Here is an 18156-nt window from a genome sequence, read left to right on the forward strand (position 1 = left end):
CCGTAGCCTGCTTAGTCAGACTCCTTAAGGAGGCAGGGGGAGGCAGGGGGAGGCAGGGGGAGACAGGGGGAGACAGGGGTTGATGGGATAAATGTAAGACTGAGTTTTCTTTAGCCCCCTTCCCATGTGATCCTCGAGGATCCTTGGCGATTAACGATGAGCGGTTCCTTGGAAACATTCCCGCCATATTTCACGGCGCGCAAAGCCTGGAATCTATTCTGAGATTCAAAATGGCGGATGAAGACGAGGTAGAGGTGCGAGGAATAAAAAGACCTCTTGTCGAAAACTACAGCGACGATGAAGAAGAAGAAGAAGCTCGAAGAAAACAAGGTACCGCTAGTAGACTCGGCAGGATAAGTACACTCGAAATGATGCGAAAAGCAAAATTGTTGAAGATTTGATTGTGATCCTCGTGTTTTTCACTCATTCCACCGATTACTGATCATGACAACTACAATCCTCTTCATAATTATTGAAACGTTCCCTTCTTTCCTCGTTTAAGTTGTTTACAGTAAAGGTAAAATTTCTGCATAGCCTCATACTACATTATGCATTCAGTTCTTGGATAGAAAAAACAATGACAAAAACAATACATTGCCATTAGGAAAACAGATTTGTTTTACAATAGTATGGGGCTGTGAGGAAATTTTACCCCCTTTCTCACTTCTTTTCTGAAAAGTTATCTGGCTTATCCACATAATAAATTCCTGATTAGTAGAGTAGCTTTTTATTTCAAATCCTTTGTGTTGAAAATACCCCTCTCACTCCAAAAACAAAACCAGTCGGATTTTATTCTCTATTTTCCAGAACACAGTGCTTATCAGAGTAGACATTGTCCTTATCTTGACACCATAGACAGGTACAGTGTAGCCAACTGTTGAATGTTTTTTGATCATGTATGTAACAAACTTCCACACAGTTAAGCAAACAAAATTTTGTGGATTTTGATTTGAATAGATTTTGCAGATTGACCTCAACCCACATAGAATCAGTTCTTGCAGGAACAAATATATGATTAAAAAATTAGGGTGGTGGAAATAATAGGTTTTTTTTGTTTGACTTTGTTGTTGGGTCAGTTCTTTTTGGCCACAAGGTTCTAAAATTTTTATAGATTCAGTGACATGATGTAGCCAGAGTGTGCTGTGATTCAGCAAGTAATCAAATATGTAAATGCTACATTTTCATCTGTGTTAACTTCTTGCTCCTTGATAGGAGAATTGCAAAATTAAGTTCCCAGCAACACAACAAACCTCCAATCTGCAAAAAAAAATCCAGCAAAATTTTTTGATTTATTGCTTCATCTACCTGTAACAATGGCCTATTCAAGGAGTAAATCCCTGTGTGATATTTCTTAGCTCCCTTAAGACTTCATTTTGTTGTGGTTTTTCTCAACTTTCTCTTTTTAACATGATTTTCTTTTGATGTCCACCATAACTGATCGTAACTCTCAGGTTATGCATGCCAAACATACCCTAAAGAACCCATTTTTTTTTACAGGCATGTTCTCGACTTTGATTTTGAGAAGCTGTGTTCTGTGTCATTATCACACATCAATGTGTATGCTTGCTTGGTGTGTGGAAAGTATTTTCAAGGTGAGAATTGCTTTAGTCTATGTTTTTGTGTGACTGTTAGGGCATAGTAAAGTGTTTTTTTTTTTTGGATTCCACAGGCCGTGGACGTCGCTCTCATGCTTACACACACAGTGTACAAGTTGATCATCATGTGTTTCTGAATCTTCATACGCTCAAGGTGAGACTGACAATAAACACTTTGTCTCATGATTACCAGTAATTTCCCCTTATCTGATTATTAATATTACCAATATTACCCTCTGCTGCTACATATTTCCTTGTAAATTAGTGGAGAGAACTTTGTGTCACTGGTAGATTAAGATAACAACTTGTACCTGACAAGTTTGATTATTTTCAATAACTGTTCCCTGGACAGTGTAGAAATGTCTTTGCAAATGATTTTATTATCCCAAAACACATGTTGTTAGAATGGGTGCAGGGTTGTGTCTTAACTCTTTCGGACATTTTGGCAAATCTATCTCATCAAATTTTTAGACATGAAAGACAATGGTTGTTCAAAGTGTGCATTTAAAAGCACCTTTTTTTGGATATCAAAGTGTTTTGGAATCAAATGAAACTCAGAACTTGTACTCTAAACTACAGGTTTTTGACAAATAAGTGAATGTATTTTTATAAGCATTTTATAATTATGATTGAAGTAAAGAATAAAATTCTTTACTACTTCTTTCAGTTTTACTGTTTACCTGATAACTATGAAGTTATTGACTCTTCTTTAGATGATATAAAGGTGAGTTTAAATTTTAACAATTGAAACAGGTTTTATGCCATCTGTCTGCAATATTATTCACACAAGTTATTACTGATTAAATTACTCAACTTGAAGAGTCAAAAAATTGTTTGAACAAATGTAATTTCCTTACCAATTGTTTTCTTTTAAAGTATAATTAAATGTATATAAAATTATTCTGATAATTGAGTTGTTGTTATGTATTACTTTGTTTATTCAATATCAGTATTTTTTAAAATAAAATTGAAATTATTACAGATATGACAATTGATGGAAAAATGACTGAAGTTGTTTCTCATTCAACCATTTCAGATCATTTTAAACATAAATTATGGCAACAATATTGTCAAATATGAAAAGAGTCCAAGATAGTTTATATGTTTCTTTTCAGTATGTTTTAAACCCAACGTTTACCAAAAATGACATTACGCAGTTGGATAAATCAGCAAAGCTGTCCAGAGCTTTTGATGGCACAACCTATCTACCTGGTAAATATTAGCATTTTATTAAATTCTAGGAATAGTGTAGCACCCTTTTTTTTTGGTTATTCTGGTTTTTTAAAAGCATGTTATCATGTAATTATGCCATGCTAGTGGGATTACTTTGATCTGTCTCATTTTTGTCTAGAAGAGATCAAAATGTCTCATTCAGAAACTGCTAGTCATTTACATCTCCCAAATCATTCTATGCAACATATGACAGTCTGCAGCCTTTCTGTAAATCCAAGCTCTCTGGAATACCACAAAAATCTAGAGAGAAAATTTATCTTTTAAATCAGCACTCTTAATCCCCATAGTATTAACAAACAATTTTCATTAAACTAATTTATTCTTGTTCTTCATGTAACCATGTTCCCACCAATAGTGTGGCTACATTTTTCTGCACATTAAGCATGGACAACCCAACCCATTATGCCTCTAATTGCTCTGACAAAGGGCTTATGCTCAAAAGCTTTGATTCAGCTTTGAAACTCTATACAGTGACCAATTTGCATTATCAAGTTGGTAAAAGTGAAGAACAGTTCCCAAAAAATACTGTTGGCTGTCTGTCAGTGGACTGTCAACCGACAATTGGCAGAGAGTAGGCTGACAATGGGCTGACTGTTGGCTGACAGTTGGCGAACAGTTGTTCACTATTACCATCAAGTCAGTTGATAAAACCAAATTTTCTTTTGTTACCCTCCACCGGTGCTACACCACAATTTCTGTAGAGCATTACCCCCTTAATTAATTTTTTTTGTTTAGGTTTTTTAATGTGTTTTATCCTCTTACAGGAATTGTAGGACTGAATAACATCAAAGCAAATGATTACTTGAATGTAGTATTACAGGTGAGGATGATGGTTGCTCTTAACTCTTTAGCTCCCATGATCTGATTCAGAATTCTCCCTACTGGCTGCCATACATTTCTTTGCTTATCAATAAAGAGAGTAAAGTTTCCTGTCAAAGCAAGTTTGTCAATTCATATCTCCAATGTGATGGAATTTGTATTGTCATATTTTAAGTTTAAAGGAGTTAGAGACACATTACTTAATGGAAAGCAATTTAAAAGAGTGCTTTACATGTATTATTTCTCTCATTATTAATTTCTGTCCTTGTACTATTTATTACTTGTTGTTTATGTGATTCCTCTTTTCCTCTCTCATATTTGCATTGTTGTGTTCTAATATATGGAAAAATGTAATTTCACTGAAAATGCATCTAATTACTGGTAGCTGAACTATATTATTCCATTCTCTATTTTCTCCTCTTTAATAATCATTAAAAAGGTTCAACTTTGCAGTTGTTGAAATGGAGAAAAAAATTAAACAAAGACAACAACAAAAACAAATGTTTTGTGTATTTTACATCCTGATTGTCTTTTGAAGTCAATACTGTGGTTCTGATGAATAGTTGTTTGCCAGTTCAATGTTATAAGTCTTGTTCATGCTTTGATTGGTCAGTTTTTCTGTGATATTGATTTAGCCTAACATCTTATTATTAAATATCATATTCACCACAAACACATGCTGTGAACTGAACAAGACTGCTTTACTTTATTAACAGATTAATTATGACTGATCTCAATGACAAAATACTAATTGAGTTTTACAACCAATGATCTCCTTATTTTAATCAACAGGCTTTGGCATTTGTCCCACCAATCCGTGATTTTTTTCTTCGAGAAGAAAACTATCAAAGCATCAAACGTCCTCCTGGAGATATCATGTTTCCTCTAGGTAAGACCTGGGAGCAATGCAAGAAATATCAAGAGCATCATTCACTAAGTAAACTAAACCGTTTAACTCCCAAGATCTGATTGTTAATTCTCCCCTCTAGCTGTTACACATTTCCTTGTAAATGAGTTACAAGAATTTGGTGTTTGATCAAGATAAAAACTTCTACCTGATAAGTTTGAATATTCTCATTACCTGTTTGCTGGATATTGTTTAGATGTTATAGGGAGAAGTTACATGTCAATCACTTTTTGGAGTTAAAGGGTGAAAGGTGCATGGTTTTCAACTCCAATCCAATAGAGAAATAAGCCAAGCCATGCTTCACACATATGATTTGGGGTGCCTGTGTACAACATTCTGATCAGTATGTTGTGAAAACATGCTGGAAAAGCAGTTATTTTTCCATAAATGAAACACTTTTTAGTACCTCTAGCTGTCTGTTTTGCTTAAACTTGGAACCCCAGAGATCTGATTGTTAATTCTCCCCTCTAACTGCTGTACATTATCTCGTAAATTGGTTATAAGAATTTGAATATCTCATTTTCTGTTTGCTGAATATATATGGATATTACAATACAATACAATACAATACAGTACAATTTATTTTGTGTCAGTAATGTAGGGGGTGGTTACCCAACCTCCCGAGCCTAATGGCTTATGTTGAAAACGCTCAACAGAAATTATGGGGAGAAGTTATATGTCAATCACTTGTGAGAGTTAAAGGGTTAATTGGTTTGTTGTTTATCTCTTTTCTCTTGTTATCGTTCTCTAATGCACTCATGTCAATTCTTTAAATGAATAATATTTGTTAAATTTATTAATTTGTATGGTCATCAACTTTTCTGGTCTTTAAACTATTTCAACTTATTTATTTCCTGTTGTGAACTTTTAGTAAACAGGTTTGGAGAGCTAATTAGAAAAATTTGGAATCCACGTAACTTCAAAGCTCATGTCAGCCCTCATGAGATGTTGCAGGTCGGTGTACTGACATACATTTTCATCTGAACTTTTCTTTATTAATGCCTGTTCTCAGATTTTTAATTGCTGGCTTCTTTAATGACCCACATTAATTTTCTGATTGTTGATTCAAACAGAAAAGAAAATCATCCTCTGCTTTTTAGTTACCATACTCAACGTAGCAACTATGAAAAGATTAGGCAGTATCAGATGCGTCTCAAAAGGGACAAAACCAATCAATGTAATATCACCAGTCAATTGGAGCCAAGCTTGACATCATCGTTAGCCAATTAGTAAATGCCACAATTATTAAATGCAGGAAAACATGTCTGATCCAAATCAGGATTGGTTTTAGTTTTAATCTGATTGGTTGAGATGGTGGTACAAGTTTTCAGGACCAATCATAGATTGAGAAAAGTCAGGCACAGCCGAAGTAATCATGGATTACTTGTGAAACTCAATTGAAAACTGATCTAAATGGCAACCCATCAGAAACTCATGACAAATATTGTGTGACATTTTTTTTTTAATGGGTCGCTAACATTTTAGCTTGGAAGTCTTCCATAGATAAAAGCCTATAACACAACCTTTGAACTGTTCAATACCAAAGATTAAATAGCATCTAATTTTTGCAAAGAGTATCAGCCCTGAATCAAACAATAAGTTAATGAGATTTAAAAGAAATGATCACCAGCTAAAGAAGCTCTTGATTGATAAACAAATTCTCTTTGTCAGCAGCTTAGGGCATCTTTGGAGATGTATAGAGAACAGTGTGGAGAATATTTATACTGATGTTAGTGTATAAAGAGTTTAAAAGAGATTCAAATGGTTGTGCTTTCTTTCCTGTGATTAAGGACTGTTTCATGAATTCATTTCTAGGCTGTGGTGCTTTGTAGCAAAAAGAGATTCCAGTTTACTGAACAAGGTAAATTTAGTAATTTCTGGTTTCTTTAACCATCCTCATAAAATTTTTCCCACAACTTTCTTGCTGGTGTATGTAAAAGTGGCTTGGTTAGCCAACAAAAAATGAATGAATGAATGAATCTTTTGAAAACTGAAAAAGAAAAGAATTGACAAGGGAGCTTGCTTGATGATTGAAATTCAAGCAATTATTCCTTCAGTGTTAGTACTGTAATAATTTACTTTCATCGGTTCATTAGGTGATCCAGTTGAATTTTTGTCATGGTTTCTTAACTCTCTGCACACAACTCTTGGTGGAACAAAGAAAGCAACTAGCAGTAAGTTGACTTATGAGTGTTTGTGAAGCACTGACCCTTAAACTCCCTGGAATGAGAATATAGGATTTAATTTTACTGTGTCAATTTTATTATTTTTAATAATTTATCGTTCAAAATTCTCCTTGAATCTGTAGATTTTAGAGTAAAAAACAAGCAACCTGCTTGAAGCATGATTAAATGCAAGTAACTAAATTGGGATTTGTTTTAGTTTTTCATCTAGTTGCTTGAGATGGTGATGTAAGTTTCCTGGACCCATCAGAGAGTGAAGTAAAAGAGAACAAAAGCAATCCTAGATCACTTTTCATTTGATACTCAATTGAAACTGTCAATTAATGGAAATAAAATCTGAAAAAAGGCTGGTAAAAAGAGGAATTCAAGTCCATTTCCCAAATATTAGGTGTTTCCAGACAAACTTTTGTTCAACGCAACATTGTGAAGAATATTTCTGGTGTATGCTGGAATTATCAGGCATCTCTCTGCGATTTATCTTACACTGCTCCTTTTGTTTCAACATTAGGTGTTGTTTACAAAACATTTCGAGGCAAGATGAATGTAACATCTCGAAAACTTCCCCAGACTGAGGTAAGAACAGAATAGGAAAATAACCCTATACCTGTTTAAAACAAGTCTTTTTGATGTTATGTTTTAGTATTTACTGAAATAGTGGGCAGCATTGAAGGTATTCCCTGATTGCCTACTCAAACTCCAAATACCAAATATCCTTTGCTATTCACCTATGAGCAATTTGCGCTGGATTTGCACCCAGAAATGTCAGCTTTAGTGGTTGGCAGTGGATATTTACCTCACCTCTTCATGGTTCAGAAAATATCCATTACCAGCCACCTCCACTTTGACAAATAGTTGTTAGTTTACTATAAAATTATTGTTTGAATTTCATGTTTATAACTGTAATTTGGTTTTTCTGTTTGAATTTTATTATCTGTCAAAGAATGAGGAAGAAACAAAAAAGGTTGTGGATGAAGAAGAATATAAAGGTATGTTCGTGAATTTTTATTTTTATTTTTATTGTGAGAGGATGCTGTCAACCTTAAAGCTTTTTTGTCGAACAATAATACAAGTCAAAAGGTTAAGAACAAAATCAGAATTAAGGAAGATAAGCAGCCCTTTGTGAGCAAAAAATGTGTTGTTTATGTTTCTAATCCTTTAACTCCTAGAAGTGATTAACATGAAACTTATCCTCTTAATATCCTTACATTATCCAGCAAACAGTTAATGAGAATATTAAAAACTTATCAGTTAGAGGGTGTTATCTTGATCTAACACCAAATTCTCATAACAGTTACAAGTAAAATGTGTGGCAGTTAGAGGGGAGAATTAACAATCAGATCTTGGGAGTTAAAGGGTTAAATGTAACCTGTCTGATGCAGGTTATGTTGGAGTTGTTTGTTTAGACACTTAAGAACAAATTTAAGTTAATTTTTAAAACTCAAATACTTGAATTGTTTGTAGTTATTTAATTTTTAACACATCTGAAATGCTTGTAACATTTTCATCCATTTTTTAAATATAATATTTATATGCTAATTTTTTTATTTTACATTTCACTTGAACTTAAAAATGACCTTGAAGAGCTCCAAATGTTGTTCCTTTTAATTGCTAGTTTTCATCACAAAATCTATATCTAAGAAACTTCTTATTAAGATCTTGAGAAAAACTTAGAAAACTCTTTGTCTGGAAAAAGGGGGTAAGTTTCTAAAGAAACTGTGGTGTTGCACTGGTGGAAGAGAATAACAAGGTGGTTTGGTTTTGTTGACTACTTTGATCAAGTAAATTGGCCACTGTCATGAGTTTGAAAGCTGATGTTAGCTTTGAAACTCTTTCTAGTGGCCAATTTTTAGTACTTTTAATTATCAACTCAATTGACAAAACTAAATTATCTTGTTTGAATGTTTATCTGTTTATTTTTACAGAAACTACAACTGTTTCTCCCTACATGTACTTGATGTTGGATATTCCACCATCGCCCTTGTACAAGGTATTAAACTGCTTTTATCACAATCCACACTGCTATGGATTCCTGTTTTTTAATAAGGATACTTTAGAGAAAAAAATAAATTTAAGGATTTAGTCACTCTTCAATAATTTGATAAAAACAATATACTTAGGCTTTATTAATTGTCAAGAAGGAAGCACTGTCTTCAAAAGTGCTGTCTGCTAATTCAAATGGTTTCTTTTTAGGATGAATATCAGCAGAACATCATTCCACAGGTCAGTATTCCAGATTTACTAGCTAAATGTATTTGGCTTGAAGTTGACTAGCCAGAGGTTGAAAATAAATATGTTTTTGAAAAGGTGTTAGGATCAATGTTGGTATTTGAACAACTGCACATCTGCCGCTTCCCTAACCCAACATTAATCCTTAACTGGTGTAGTGTGTACCGTTTAACCCCTGAGTGTGACAAGCATCTAATTTCTCCTTACAATATCATCCCCAAATGACACATAGAGGTCACAAGGAAAAAGGAAATGATCACCATCAATAGAAGCTCTAGATTGTTAAACAAATTCTCCTTGTCAGCACCTTGGAAATGTATTGAGAACAGTATGAAGAATATGTCTACTGATGTTAGGGTGTAAAGGGTCAAGGGAGGGGTAGTTGTGCATTTGCTGAGATACTGACATTGATCTTAATATTAATAGAGTCTAGGATGTTTACCAGAAATTTTGCTTTGTGATATGAACAAACATAAATAAACATAGCAACATTCAAAACATTGCAGAGTTTTGAGTTGAACTGTTTTCTTTTCCCTATTTCTAAGAGTTCTTAAACAACAATCTACAAATCAAAAGTTTTCAAAAGGAAGCTTTCATCAATTTCTCTGATCATATATGAAATTTTTAAAACTTGGACTAGGTACCGGTAGTTCCTAAATTTGTTGACAAGGAATAGTCATGTAAAGAAATGTAGATAAAAATAGTTTGAAAAGCAAAGTAGTGTATTTTTCTCTGGAAAAAATTGCATTGTGTTGTATTGATTTTCTGTTGACTTGCAAAAAAAGCCAAGTTTAAGAAAAACAAAACAATTTTTACAGGCTTCAATTTTATACAATGATTTTTCAAAGTTGATGGAACTTCTGGTTTACTTGCAACTAACTTTTCTTTTCTCTTGTATCAGGTGCCATTGTTCCAGCTTTTAAGCAAATTTGATGGCAAATCAGAAAAGGTATGTAGGTATTTAATTTTTCAGTTATGTGCTTGCAAACTTGTATTAAAATGAATTTTAATTGTTTCAAGTTGACCATCAGGAACTTCTAAATTGGGGATCATTTCTTTTATTCTCATGATCTTTATATTTGAGCCAAGGGTGATATTGTGAGGAGAATTTAGAAGCCAGTCATTCTTAGGGGTGAAGGTTTGAAGTATAAGGTGATTCATATTAAGTACATGAGTGATTATTGGAATGCATACTTGTTTCTGCATCTGGATGTTACGTGTGTCTGAATATTAAACAATAATCATATAATGTTCTTATTTAGGAATATAAAACATACAAGGAAACATTTGTAAAGAAGTTTGAACTCACAAAGTTACCAAAATATCTGATCATGTGTGTTAAGGTATGTGTTATTTGCGCACGATCTAATTAATTTTTTGCTCAAAAAAAAAAGGCAAAAGGAGGTAGGCAAAGGGTTTGTACACAATGTGTGATTAAGGTCAAATTTTTTTATTTAATGCATGAATGTTACAAAAGGCCAAACATGATTTATCAATTTATGAGCCAGAATGAGGTGTGATGTGCCTCATGAAATGTCTGATACCCATGAATTTTTTTCTTTTGTTTTGTGAAAACCGCAAGATTTCCCTGAAACCTTGTGCACAAGAAGAGAAAAGTTTTCACCATTTATTTCTCTAAAATCTGTGCATGAAATATGATTAGGACCCCTCTCCTTCCTTTGATACCCTCTATAAATTTATTCAGACAAGAAATTATGTTGTTTCTGTGTTCACTGTGTTATAATGTGTGAGAAACATTTTGAAACATGAAATTCTTTATTTAATGCCATGGCATTTGTATTTCCAATTTTCCTTGGCTTAGAATTTTCCTGTTTGATTTTTCTATCTATTAAATCATGACAATGTAATCTTTACCTCTACTATTAGAGATTTACAAAGAACATGTTCTTCGTGGAGAAGAATCCCACTGTTGTGAACTTTCCAGTCAAGTAAGTTGTGTAACAATTTGATAAATCTTTGATATATAAGTAACACCTTTAACTTGGTTCAGTAACCAAGAGAGAATGTACTCCTTCCAATAAGTGTCCCCTCTCTGATAAGCACCCCCTATGTATTTGTTTTTCTGACCCTTCAACTCCCAAGATCTCATTAGTAATTCTCCTTACAGTCCGCTACACAATTTATGTGATGTTAGTTTGGGGATCAACCAATAATCCCCTAATTGATATTTTGCTTTATTTTCATTACTTGTCTGCTTGATATCTTACCGATAGTGTAAGGATAAATTTTGTCTTGTCACTCACTAGTGCGACTTTAAGGGTTAATGAGCACCCCTATTCTGATAAGTGCCCCTATTGGGTAATCATCCTCATTCAACACTCCTACTCTAATTCAGTGGTACACAGTTAGAGTACATGTTTAAAGCCTAATTACAGAAACAAAGGCCTTTTTCTTAGTCTCTCAACTATTAAGTATTATGTCCACATGAGTGCACATTTCCTTCAAATGAATGATCTTATCTTAAAATTTTGCAACAATGGCTTGGCCAGTCATACTAGAAGGATCCAAGGACAACTAGTCCGTTTTCAATTCTTCTTGATCCTTTTCAAATAAACATCAAGCCTTTTTGCACATTCTGCTGTTTTTCAATAAAGAAATAAGCACCCTGTTTTGAATGGGTGCCCTCCCCTGAGATACCCAAAGTAAATAACACCTCCCCCCTTCCCATGGGCACTAAAGTGAATCATTATTGAAAGTACAGTATACACCTTCCTACACAACAAATCACCCCTGCACCTCAAATTATCTTGTTTGATTGCCTTTTAAATTTGCATTTAGTACCATAAAAATTAAATCATCAGTGCTTTGTGTGTTTTTCAGGGGGGTGGACATGGCAGAGTTCCTGGTATCAGACCCAGCTGTGCAAGATGCTCATCCCCACACTCAGTATGATCTGATTGCAAATGTTTGTCATGAAGGAGAGCCAAGCAAAGGTAGGATAGTGTCCCCTTAAATCTCCATCAACCACTCTTCTTCTTCCTTTATTGCCCCAAGCTCTTTCTATAAAGGAAATACTTATAAGATGTATAAACAACAACAAGGCCAGGCCACAACACAAGGAGCTGCGTTCCCCACTCTTTGCAAGAAATGCATGGGTTCTTTAAGTTAACATCCCCTGCTAACCAGTGCAGAGAAGATGCAAGAGATGGGGCCTACAGCTTTTCATCCTTATCTGAGAAGACTAAAGGTTGCTAACCATTTGCAATGTCAAAGCAAAAGTAGCACATTTTCTTTAGCTATTTAAAGACCCTGGGTATATGTCCAGTCTGGAGCTTGAGTACTCAATCTCCTGCATGGCATCGGGGTACTTTACAGCATGAACCAACTAAGTGCTGCACCCAAAACAAGTTGGCAGGACTTATTTTGTTGAATCTGATACAACTTTTACAGAAATTCAGACCATAAAGGTACAATATCCTATATCCTTCCCATGGACAAAGATTTCCTGAAAATTCTCCATGTCTCATAAAGCATACTAAGCAAATGCAGAGACTGTGAGTTGTTTCTAAAGAATTGTGCACTTCCTTGTTGCCCAATGTGTCTGAGCCTTGATACTCAAATTTAATATATTGGTTTGTCAATAGTAATTACAATGTAAGCCATTCAGTTGTTAAAATAGCCAATTATACAACTGTTGTTGGCAGCTTTACTGCAAAATGGGGTTGTAGGGGAGGAGATAGAGGGGTGGAGGGGGGAGAGGGGCGAGGTAGAAGAATCCTTGCTCCACAACCCTACCCTCAGCCCTTGACAGCATTGATTAATTCAAAAAGTGTTGTACTCTGAAATGAGTTTCAGGAGTGGTTTGTGTCCTGGAAACACCTGAGGGCTCTTCTTGTTGCAAAGAAGCCTAAAAAATGTGAATAAAAGAGAAAACATACATTAGAAACTCATTAAACACAGGGTGAAGAAATGTCATGTTGCTTCCTTTCACAGGTGCTGGAACTTTCAAAGTTCACATCCTACACAAAGTAAGATTAATACAGTATTCATTTTCTTTGTGTAATTAGTATTGTTATTTTAAAGGGGGTGAGGACATTACTGAGGTTTTTATTGTTTGATATGTATATTTAGGGTGCAAACAAGTGGTTTGAACTCCAAGATCTTCATGTTAAAGAGATTTTGCCTCAAGTGATAACTCTCTCTGATTCATATATACAGGTATACAACATAAATAAATATAGAGATTGTTAAATTCAGTTGTTGTTACTTAATTTTCAAACTTGGAAAATTTTAGGCACTTATTTTTTTGGATTTGAAATTTTTAATATTTTAATCAGAAAAAGAAAATGGGGTGAGCTATGCTTTGGCTGCCTTAAGAGCTGTTGGAGAACTCCCTCTAGGAATGGTAAACCATGACAAGTGAGCTGTGTAACTGTGAAACAGTGGTAGTATTGCCACTCCTGCTCGCTAGGATACTGTAGTCCACCTCAAGGAATCCCTTCCTCCCTCCCCCCTCTCCAAGTATTCTGTAAAGAGTTCTCCATAGTTTGCTCATACTCATTTATACTCTGAGTTAAAACAGGCACTCTACAGGTAAAATGGGTTGCCACAGTTCACAACACAATTATCCAATTTAAGTACTAAACAGTTTGCTATTTAGTTTTTCACAATTGTTGTGAGGAGTTCAAGATTTTCATGATTTCATTGGGCAGTCTTAATAAGCAGTGTTCTCCTTTTCAGGCAGTAACCAGTAAAATTTACCGTCTGTAGTACCTCTTAATACCATTTAAAATTGCTTGGAATTCTCAAAAATTCAACAGGTAGAAGGATTCCTTTACCAGTTTGAAAATTTATTTTACCTGTTATGCTTAAAATAAGGGAGAACACTGAATAAGGGTTCTCAATATTGTTAATTTCCTCCTTCACGTATCAAAGGAAAATTGAATGTGCAAAATCTTGTCTTGTCTGTTATGTTTTACAGATTTATGAGTTACAAAAGGAAAAAGCACCAATGGATACTGTCTAGTCAGGTAGAAAAGAAAAAAGTGGCAATAGGTTAGACACCATGAGCATGAACCAGGAATAAAGAACTTAAATGCTGTAGCTATGGAGTTTCAAGACACTTTTTCAGCTGACAGAAACCAACACAGTTCAATACTGCAGATGCAAAGTGCAAATAAAGTTAACTGACAAATCCAGTCTTACCATTTTGGCGTGGTATCTGTGGTGTTCTCCAAAAAGGCCTGAAGGATGTGGCATTGCTCTGTTTATTTTCACGTTCAGCCTCAAAGACGCTCCTTTTGTTGTTGTTGTTGTTTATAAATGCTTCATGTTAGTGTAAGTTTTATTTTTTTTTATGGAATAGATATTTTTGACTGGTGTTCTCTCTTTCACGGAACCTGCATTTGGCAAGACTTAAGTTTGTTATACTCATCTGTAATTTAATTTCATGACATGTGATAAATAAAAACCCAAACTTTGTGCTAAGGAGTTGGCTTTGTCAAGAACGTGGGACAAAAAGGGAATCTGGAAGTTCCCCCCTCCCAAAACTTAATTTAGATATGTTGCAGTAACCATGAGAGAGGAATTAACATCAATTTTATTTCCATTGGGTGTTTCCATTCAGGGGTACTGATAGGTGAAATGTTACTTTGGGTATTTCAGTATCTGCATTGCAAACACCTGTTTATAGAGGGACTTGGACAAAGAAAATTAATATACTTGGGAGGGGTGCTGAGGGGAATGACCCAAATCAGGCACATCTTTAGAAAGGTTGCAGTCATGCACACAAAAATTATGTTGTTATATTTTGTAAAGGTTACTGGTGATGTTTTTTGAACCTTCTGCTTTCACCCACTTATCATATTTTCCAGGTGGTTTCTAGCATTGATCAAATTTTTTTTAAGAAGCTTAAATGTATGAGGAAAACATTTTAACACATCAAATAATGTACCAAAACCTTTCATAAAAACGTCCATATTTGAAATATTTTATGAAAATATAAATCTGTACCTTCTGCTTTCACCCACTTATCATATTTTCAAGGAGGTTTCTAGCATTGATCAAATTTTTTTTTAGAAGCTTAAATGTAGGAGGAAAAAATTTTAATAGATCAAATAATGCAACAAAACCTTTAATAAAAACGTCCATATTTGAAATAATTTATGAAAATATAAATCTGTACAATATAAGGTTCATTCATCAAACCTATGATTCATATTCCTATCTCCCAATAGAATAAAATCTGCATATTTATAAATAAATTCTTTGAAAGGAATTCCAGTATGTAAACAGAACAATTAAAAAAAATTTTCTTAACAAAACTTATTCCTATTAAATTAATAGATTAATTAAGATAGTACATGAGCTCTCATTGAGCAATAGGTGTGTTAAGATAAGACTGTGAATATGTACACAAGTATTTAAGAGAGATCTCACAAAAGCAATAAAGGAATAATGTCATTTTGATTAAAAAGCCTTATTAAATAATCTTGGGTTGAATTCTCAATAGTAACACAAATCTTTGACCGCCTCTAAGGTTTGCATGACTGTTTTAACTTCTTCCAAACCCCTCAAATTTAGATGAGGCTAAGAAAAAAATCCTATTGATAGAGTCCAAACTTAAGGTGACTATGACATTAATTATATTCATATTCAGAGCTTCATATCACATGATCAAACAAGCTATTTTTGCCAGAAAGTTTGTGAACTTAGAAATAGGTATAAAATAAAATGTAACAGGAAGTTTATTCAATATGAATAAATTCAAATAGAAGAGTAGCTGTCATTACACTGCTCTCTCCTTTAAAGCTGTGGAAATGCGATGATACAGAGCATCTCTTAGTCGAGCATCTAGGCCATTGGCACGGCCAAAACTGCTCACCACCTTCTTAAGATCTTCTCCCTACAAGAAAATTAAAGGAAAGATCAGTCAAAGAAATACTTAGCTGCACTGGGTGTTTGTTAACCATTGACCATCAGAACTTTCTCTACCTCCTAAGCAGAAATTTGTGGCTAAATTTCAATGTCATTCACATTTTTTTTCACACCTGCTTTTACTTATCCACTATCTCTACCTCAATACCTGAACAACAACAACAGACACACTTTAGACAAATATCCACATATCATGACATCCACACAGTTGATGAGTGGTTGATGATATTTTGTGAGTCTGTAGAGCTTTTTAGTTGACAAAGGGGGTAAATTTGGCACCATAAAACTTTTTGCATGTACATGGTAGGATTTTTTTCTGTAAAGGAACTTATTTGGCATATCTAGGTAAAGCTTTAAAATCAGCCTAAATTTAAACCCAACAAATGTTCATGTTTCATGGTACTGTAAGGCTAAAGTGCTTACCTCACAGATGTCCAATTTGCTTACTTTCCCATCCTGTCTAACAAATTCAAGCTTCATCTGGATTGTGACTTCAGAGGCAGGTTTTTCCTCTGCTTCCCAGTCTTCTGTTTTTGAAGCTGCTATGCAAGTACATATATTTATGTTAAATAATGTAGAATAATGGGAGTCACTGGGACCTAACCAGTAGTTCTGTGTTGGGTTGCCATTAATTTGGGGTGACAGAGCTTCATAGGGGGTGATGGAACTTGGGAGGACCAAGCAAGGGGATGACATCACCTGTAGCCTGTTAGACTCCAGACTGAGAGATCTTGATTCAAGCCCTAGCCAGATAACTCTGTTCTGGGCCTTGTCTTTCAAAGGGTGGATAACACTATCCTACCTGTTAGCATAACATACTGCACTACAACCTAACCACCATTAAGCCCAGAAGAGTAATTTCTAATTTCTCTTTACAATATCACCCCTGAATCAAACAGTTAAGTCACGACAACAAAGGGAATGATCACCAATCAAAAGAAGCTCTTAACTATTACTTAAAAATTCTCATTGTCTGCACCTTAACCCTTTTACTTGCATGAATGACCAAGACAGAATTTCTCCTTACAATATTAATACAATCCCAACGAGATAAGTGATGAGAATAAAGAAAATATCAATTTTGGAATAATTAGTTGATCCAATACTAAATTCTCTGTACTAACATTATAATAATTGTGTGGTTGACAGTAGGGAGAATTGAAAATTTGATCTGGGAGTTAAAGGGTTAAGAAATGTATAGGTTACAGTGTGGAGAATATGAATACTAGTGTTAAGGTGTTAAAAGGGTCTGTTCTATTAGATGACTTCTAGAAAAATGGCTTGGAAGCCTGAAATAAAAATTGAGGGAGGGGAGGGGGTTACATATAGTAGCCTGACGTCTCATTTAGGAGTTGATACTATTTGTATTCATTTCATGCTGCAGAAACAGGGGTATGCTATGGCTGTTATGCCCTACTGACTTAGCTCCACCCTGCAACCTTCTTAGATTTTAGCATTGTCAAAGCAAGTGTTAATGTTGAGAATTTAATAAAAGGTTTATTTTTAAACTTAACCTCTAACAGTTTGGGAGCGATCAAACTCTCGAGAGGAAGACTAGTCAACCATGTGCAAACAACTGTCTTACGTGCAACTAGTAAAGGTTTATTTTAAAGGGTTCTAGGATACAGTTGATCAGTTTATAAACAAACATGGTTCACAGGGATTTGTTTCTTTCATCAAAAGAGTGCTGCTATAAGGTTTATTGAGAAAAGCTCTCGTTCCTTTCTAATAACAAAGGACATATGTTGATGTTAAATGCACAGACATCAATTTTCAGCCACTATTCCCGCCACAATTCAACCATTCCCAATTTGAATTGTGGTGAATCATGCAAACACAAACAAGAGTAAAACAAGGCCAAAGCTCACCACTAGGAGAGGTTGATGTGGGCTTACTAGCGGTTCCTTGTTCTTTCTCTTTCTGTGTTCCTTTCTGTCTCAAATGTGGAGGAACGTAAACTTGCATTGCCGCTCTTTTCGGCCTTTCTCTCCGAGATGGCCCGCCTGGCTTGTTTTGCAACTTTAAAAGCTTCTGTTCTTTGTCGTACTCATCTCTGTCGACTTGATTCTTTATTATGGATTGCATAAATCCATGTTCCATGTTTAGCCTTGGAGTTTCCCGCCCTTTAGTGGACATCTTTTCACAGTCGTCTTCCTCCATGGCTGGAATGACAGCAGTTTACGACAGGCGCGATTGAGAAAGTTCTCGGTATAGATAGAACGTAGTCGATTTATTTACGTAGTTTTACGATCCTTTATCGAATAGTAATTTAGGCTTCTGATTGGTCAGGCTAAGT

At 34.7% G+C, this 18156-nt stretch overlaps 2 protein-coding genes across 3 annotated transcripts; one reads left to right on the forward strand and one right to left on the reverse strand.

Moving 5' to 3' along the window:
* The first annotated feature begins 212 nt into the window (after window positions 1–212).
* Window positions 213–14411, forward strand: LOC131797923 (ubiquitin carboxyl-terminal hydrolase 39-like). Its single transcript, XM_059115585.2, has 22 exons — window positions 213–330; window positions 808–859; window positions 1498–1592; window positions 1670–1749; window positions 2263–2319; window positions 2711–2807; window positions 3593–3648; window positions 4440–4536; window positions 5426–5508; window positions 6370–6415; window positions 6651–6728; window positions 7246–7310; window positions 7678–7723; window positions 8660–8724; window positions 8928–8957; window positions 9865–9912; window positions 10226–10306; window positions 10851–10912; window positions 11805–11917; window positions 12918–12952; window positions 13056–13142; window positions 13906–14411. The coding sequence occupies exons 1-22, from the start codon at window positions 231–233 to the stop codon at window positions 13948–13950; spliced, it is 1518 nt and encodes a 505-aa protein (XP_058971568.2). The 5' UTR covers window positions 213–230; the 3' UTR covers window positions 13951–14411.
* Window positions 14412–14821: 410 nt separating this feature from the next.
* Window positions 14822–18082, reverse strand: LOC131797974 (UPF0561 protein C2orf68 homolog). 2 transcript variants are annotated; one of them, XM_059115637.2, is made up of 3 exons: window positions 17729–18082; window positions 16284–16402; window positions 14822–15828 (listed from the first exon to the last, which is right to left on the reverse strand). In XM_059115637.2, exons 1-3 carry the CDS (start codon window positions 18018–18020, stop codon window positions 15712–15714), a joined length of 528 nt encoding a protein of 175 aa, XP_058971620.1. In that variant the 5' UTR covers window positions 18021–18082; the 3' UTR covers window positions 14822–15711. The 2 variants fall into 2 exon arrangements, with proteins under 2 accessions (XP_058971620.1, XP_058971621.1); XM_059115638.2 differs by having other exon boundaries at window positions 16284–16399; window positions 17729–18081.
* Window positions 18083–18156: the final 74 nt, after the last annotated feature.

The sequence above is a fragment of the Pocillopora verrucosa genome, chromosome 3 (assembly GCF_036669915.1).
Source record: "Pocillopora verrucosa isolate sample1 chromosome 3, ASM3666991v2, whole genome shotgun sequence".
Taxonomy (NCBI): Eukaryota; Metazoa; Cnidaria; class Anthozoa; order Scleractinia; family Pocilloporidae; genus Pocillopora; species Pocillopora verrucosa.

Excerpts from the sequence above, each read along its gene's own strand:
- LOC131797974 (XM_059115637.2), bottom strand. The coding sequence starts at position 18,020 with ATGGAGGAAGACGACTGTGAAAAGATGTCCACTAAAGGGCGGGAAACT. Across the intron at positions 16,403-17,728 it reads CACATCAACCTCTCCTAGTG|CAGCTTCAAAAACAGAAGAC; the intron begins GTGAGCTTTGGC and ends GTACTTGCATAG. Across the intron at positions 15,829-16,283 it reads GCAAATTGGACATCTGTGAG|GGAGAAGATCTTAAGAAGGT; the intron begins GTAAGCACTTTA and ends ATTTTCTTGTAG.
- LOC131797923 (XM_059115585.2), top strand. The coding sequence starts at position 231 with ATGGCGGATGAAGACGAGGTAGAGGTGCGAGGAATAAAAAGACCTCTT. Across the intron at positions 2,808-3,592 it reads TGGCACAACCTATCTACCTG|GAATTGTAGGACTGAATAAC; the intron begins GTAAATATTAGC and ends ATCCTCTTACAG. Across the intron at positions 6,416-6,650 it reads ATTCCAGTTTACTGAACAAG|GTGATCCAGTTGAATTTTTG; the intron begins GTAAATTTAGTA and ends TCGGTTCATTAG.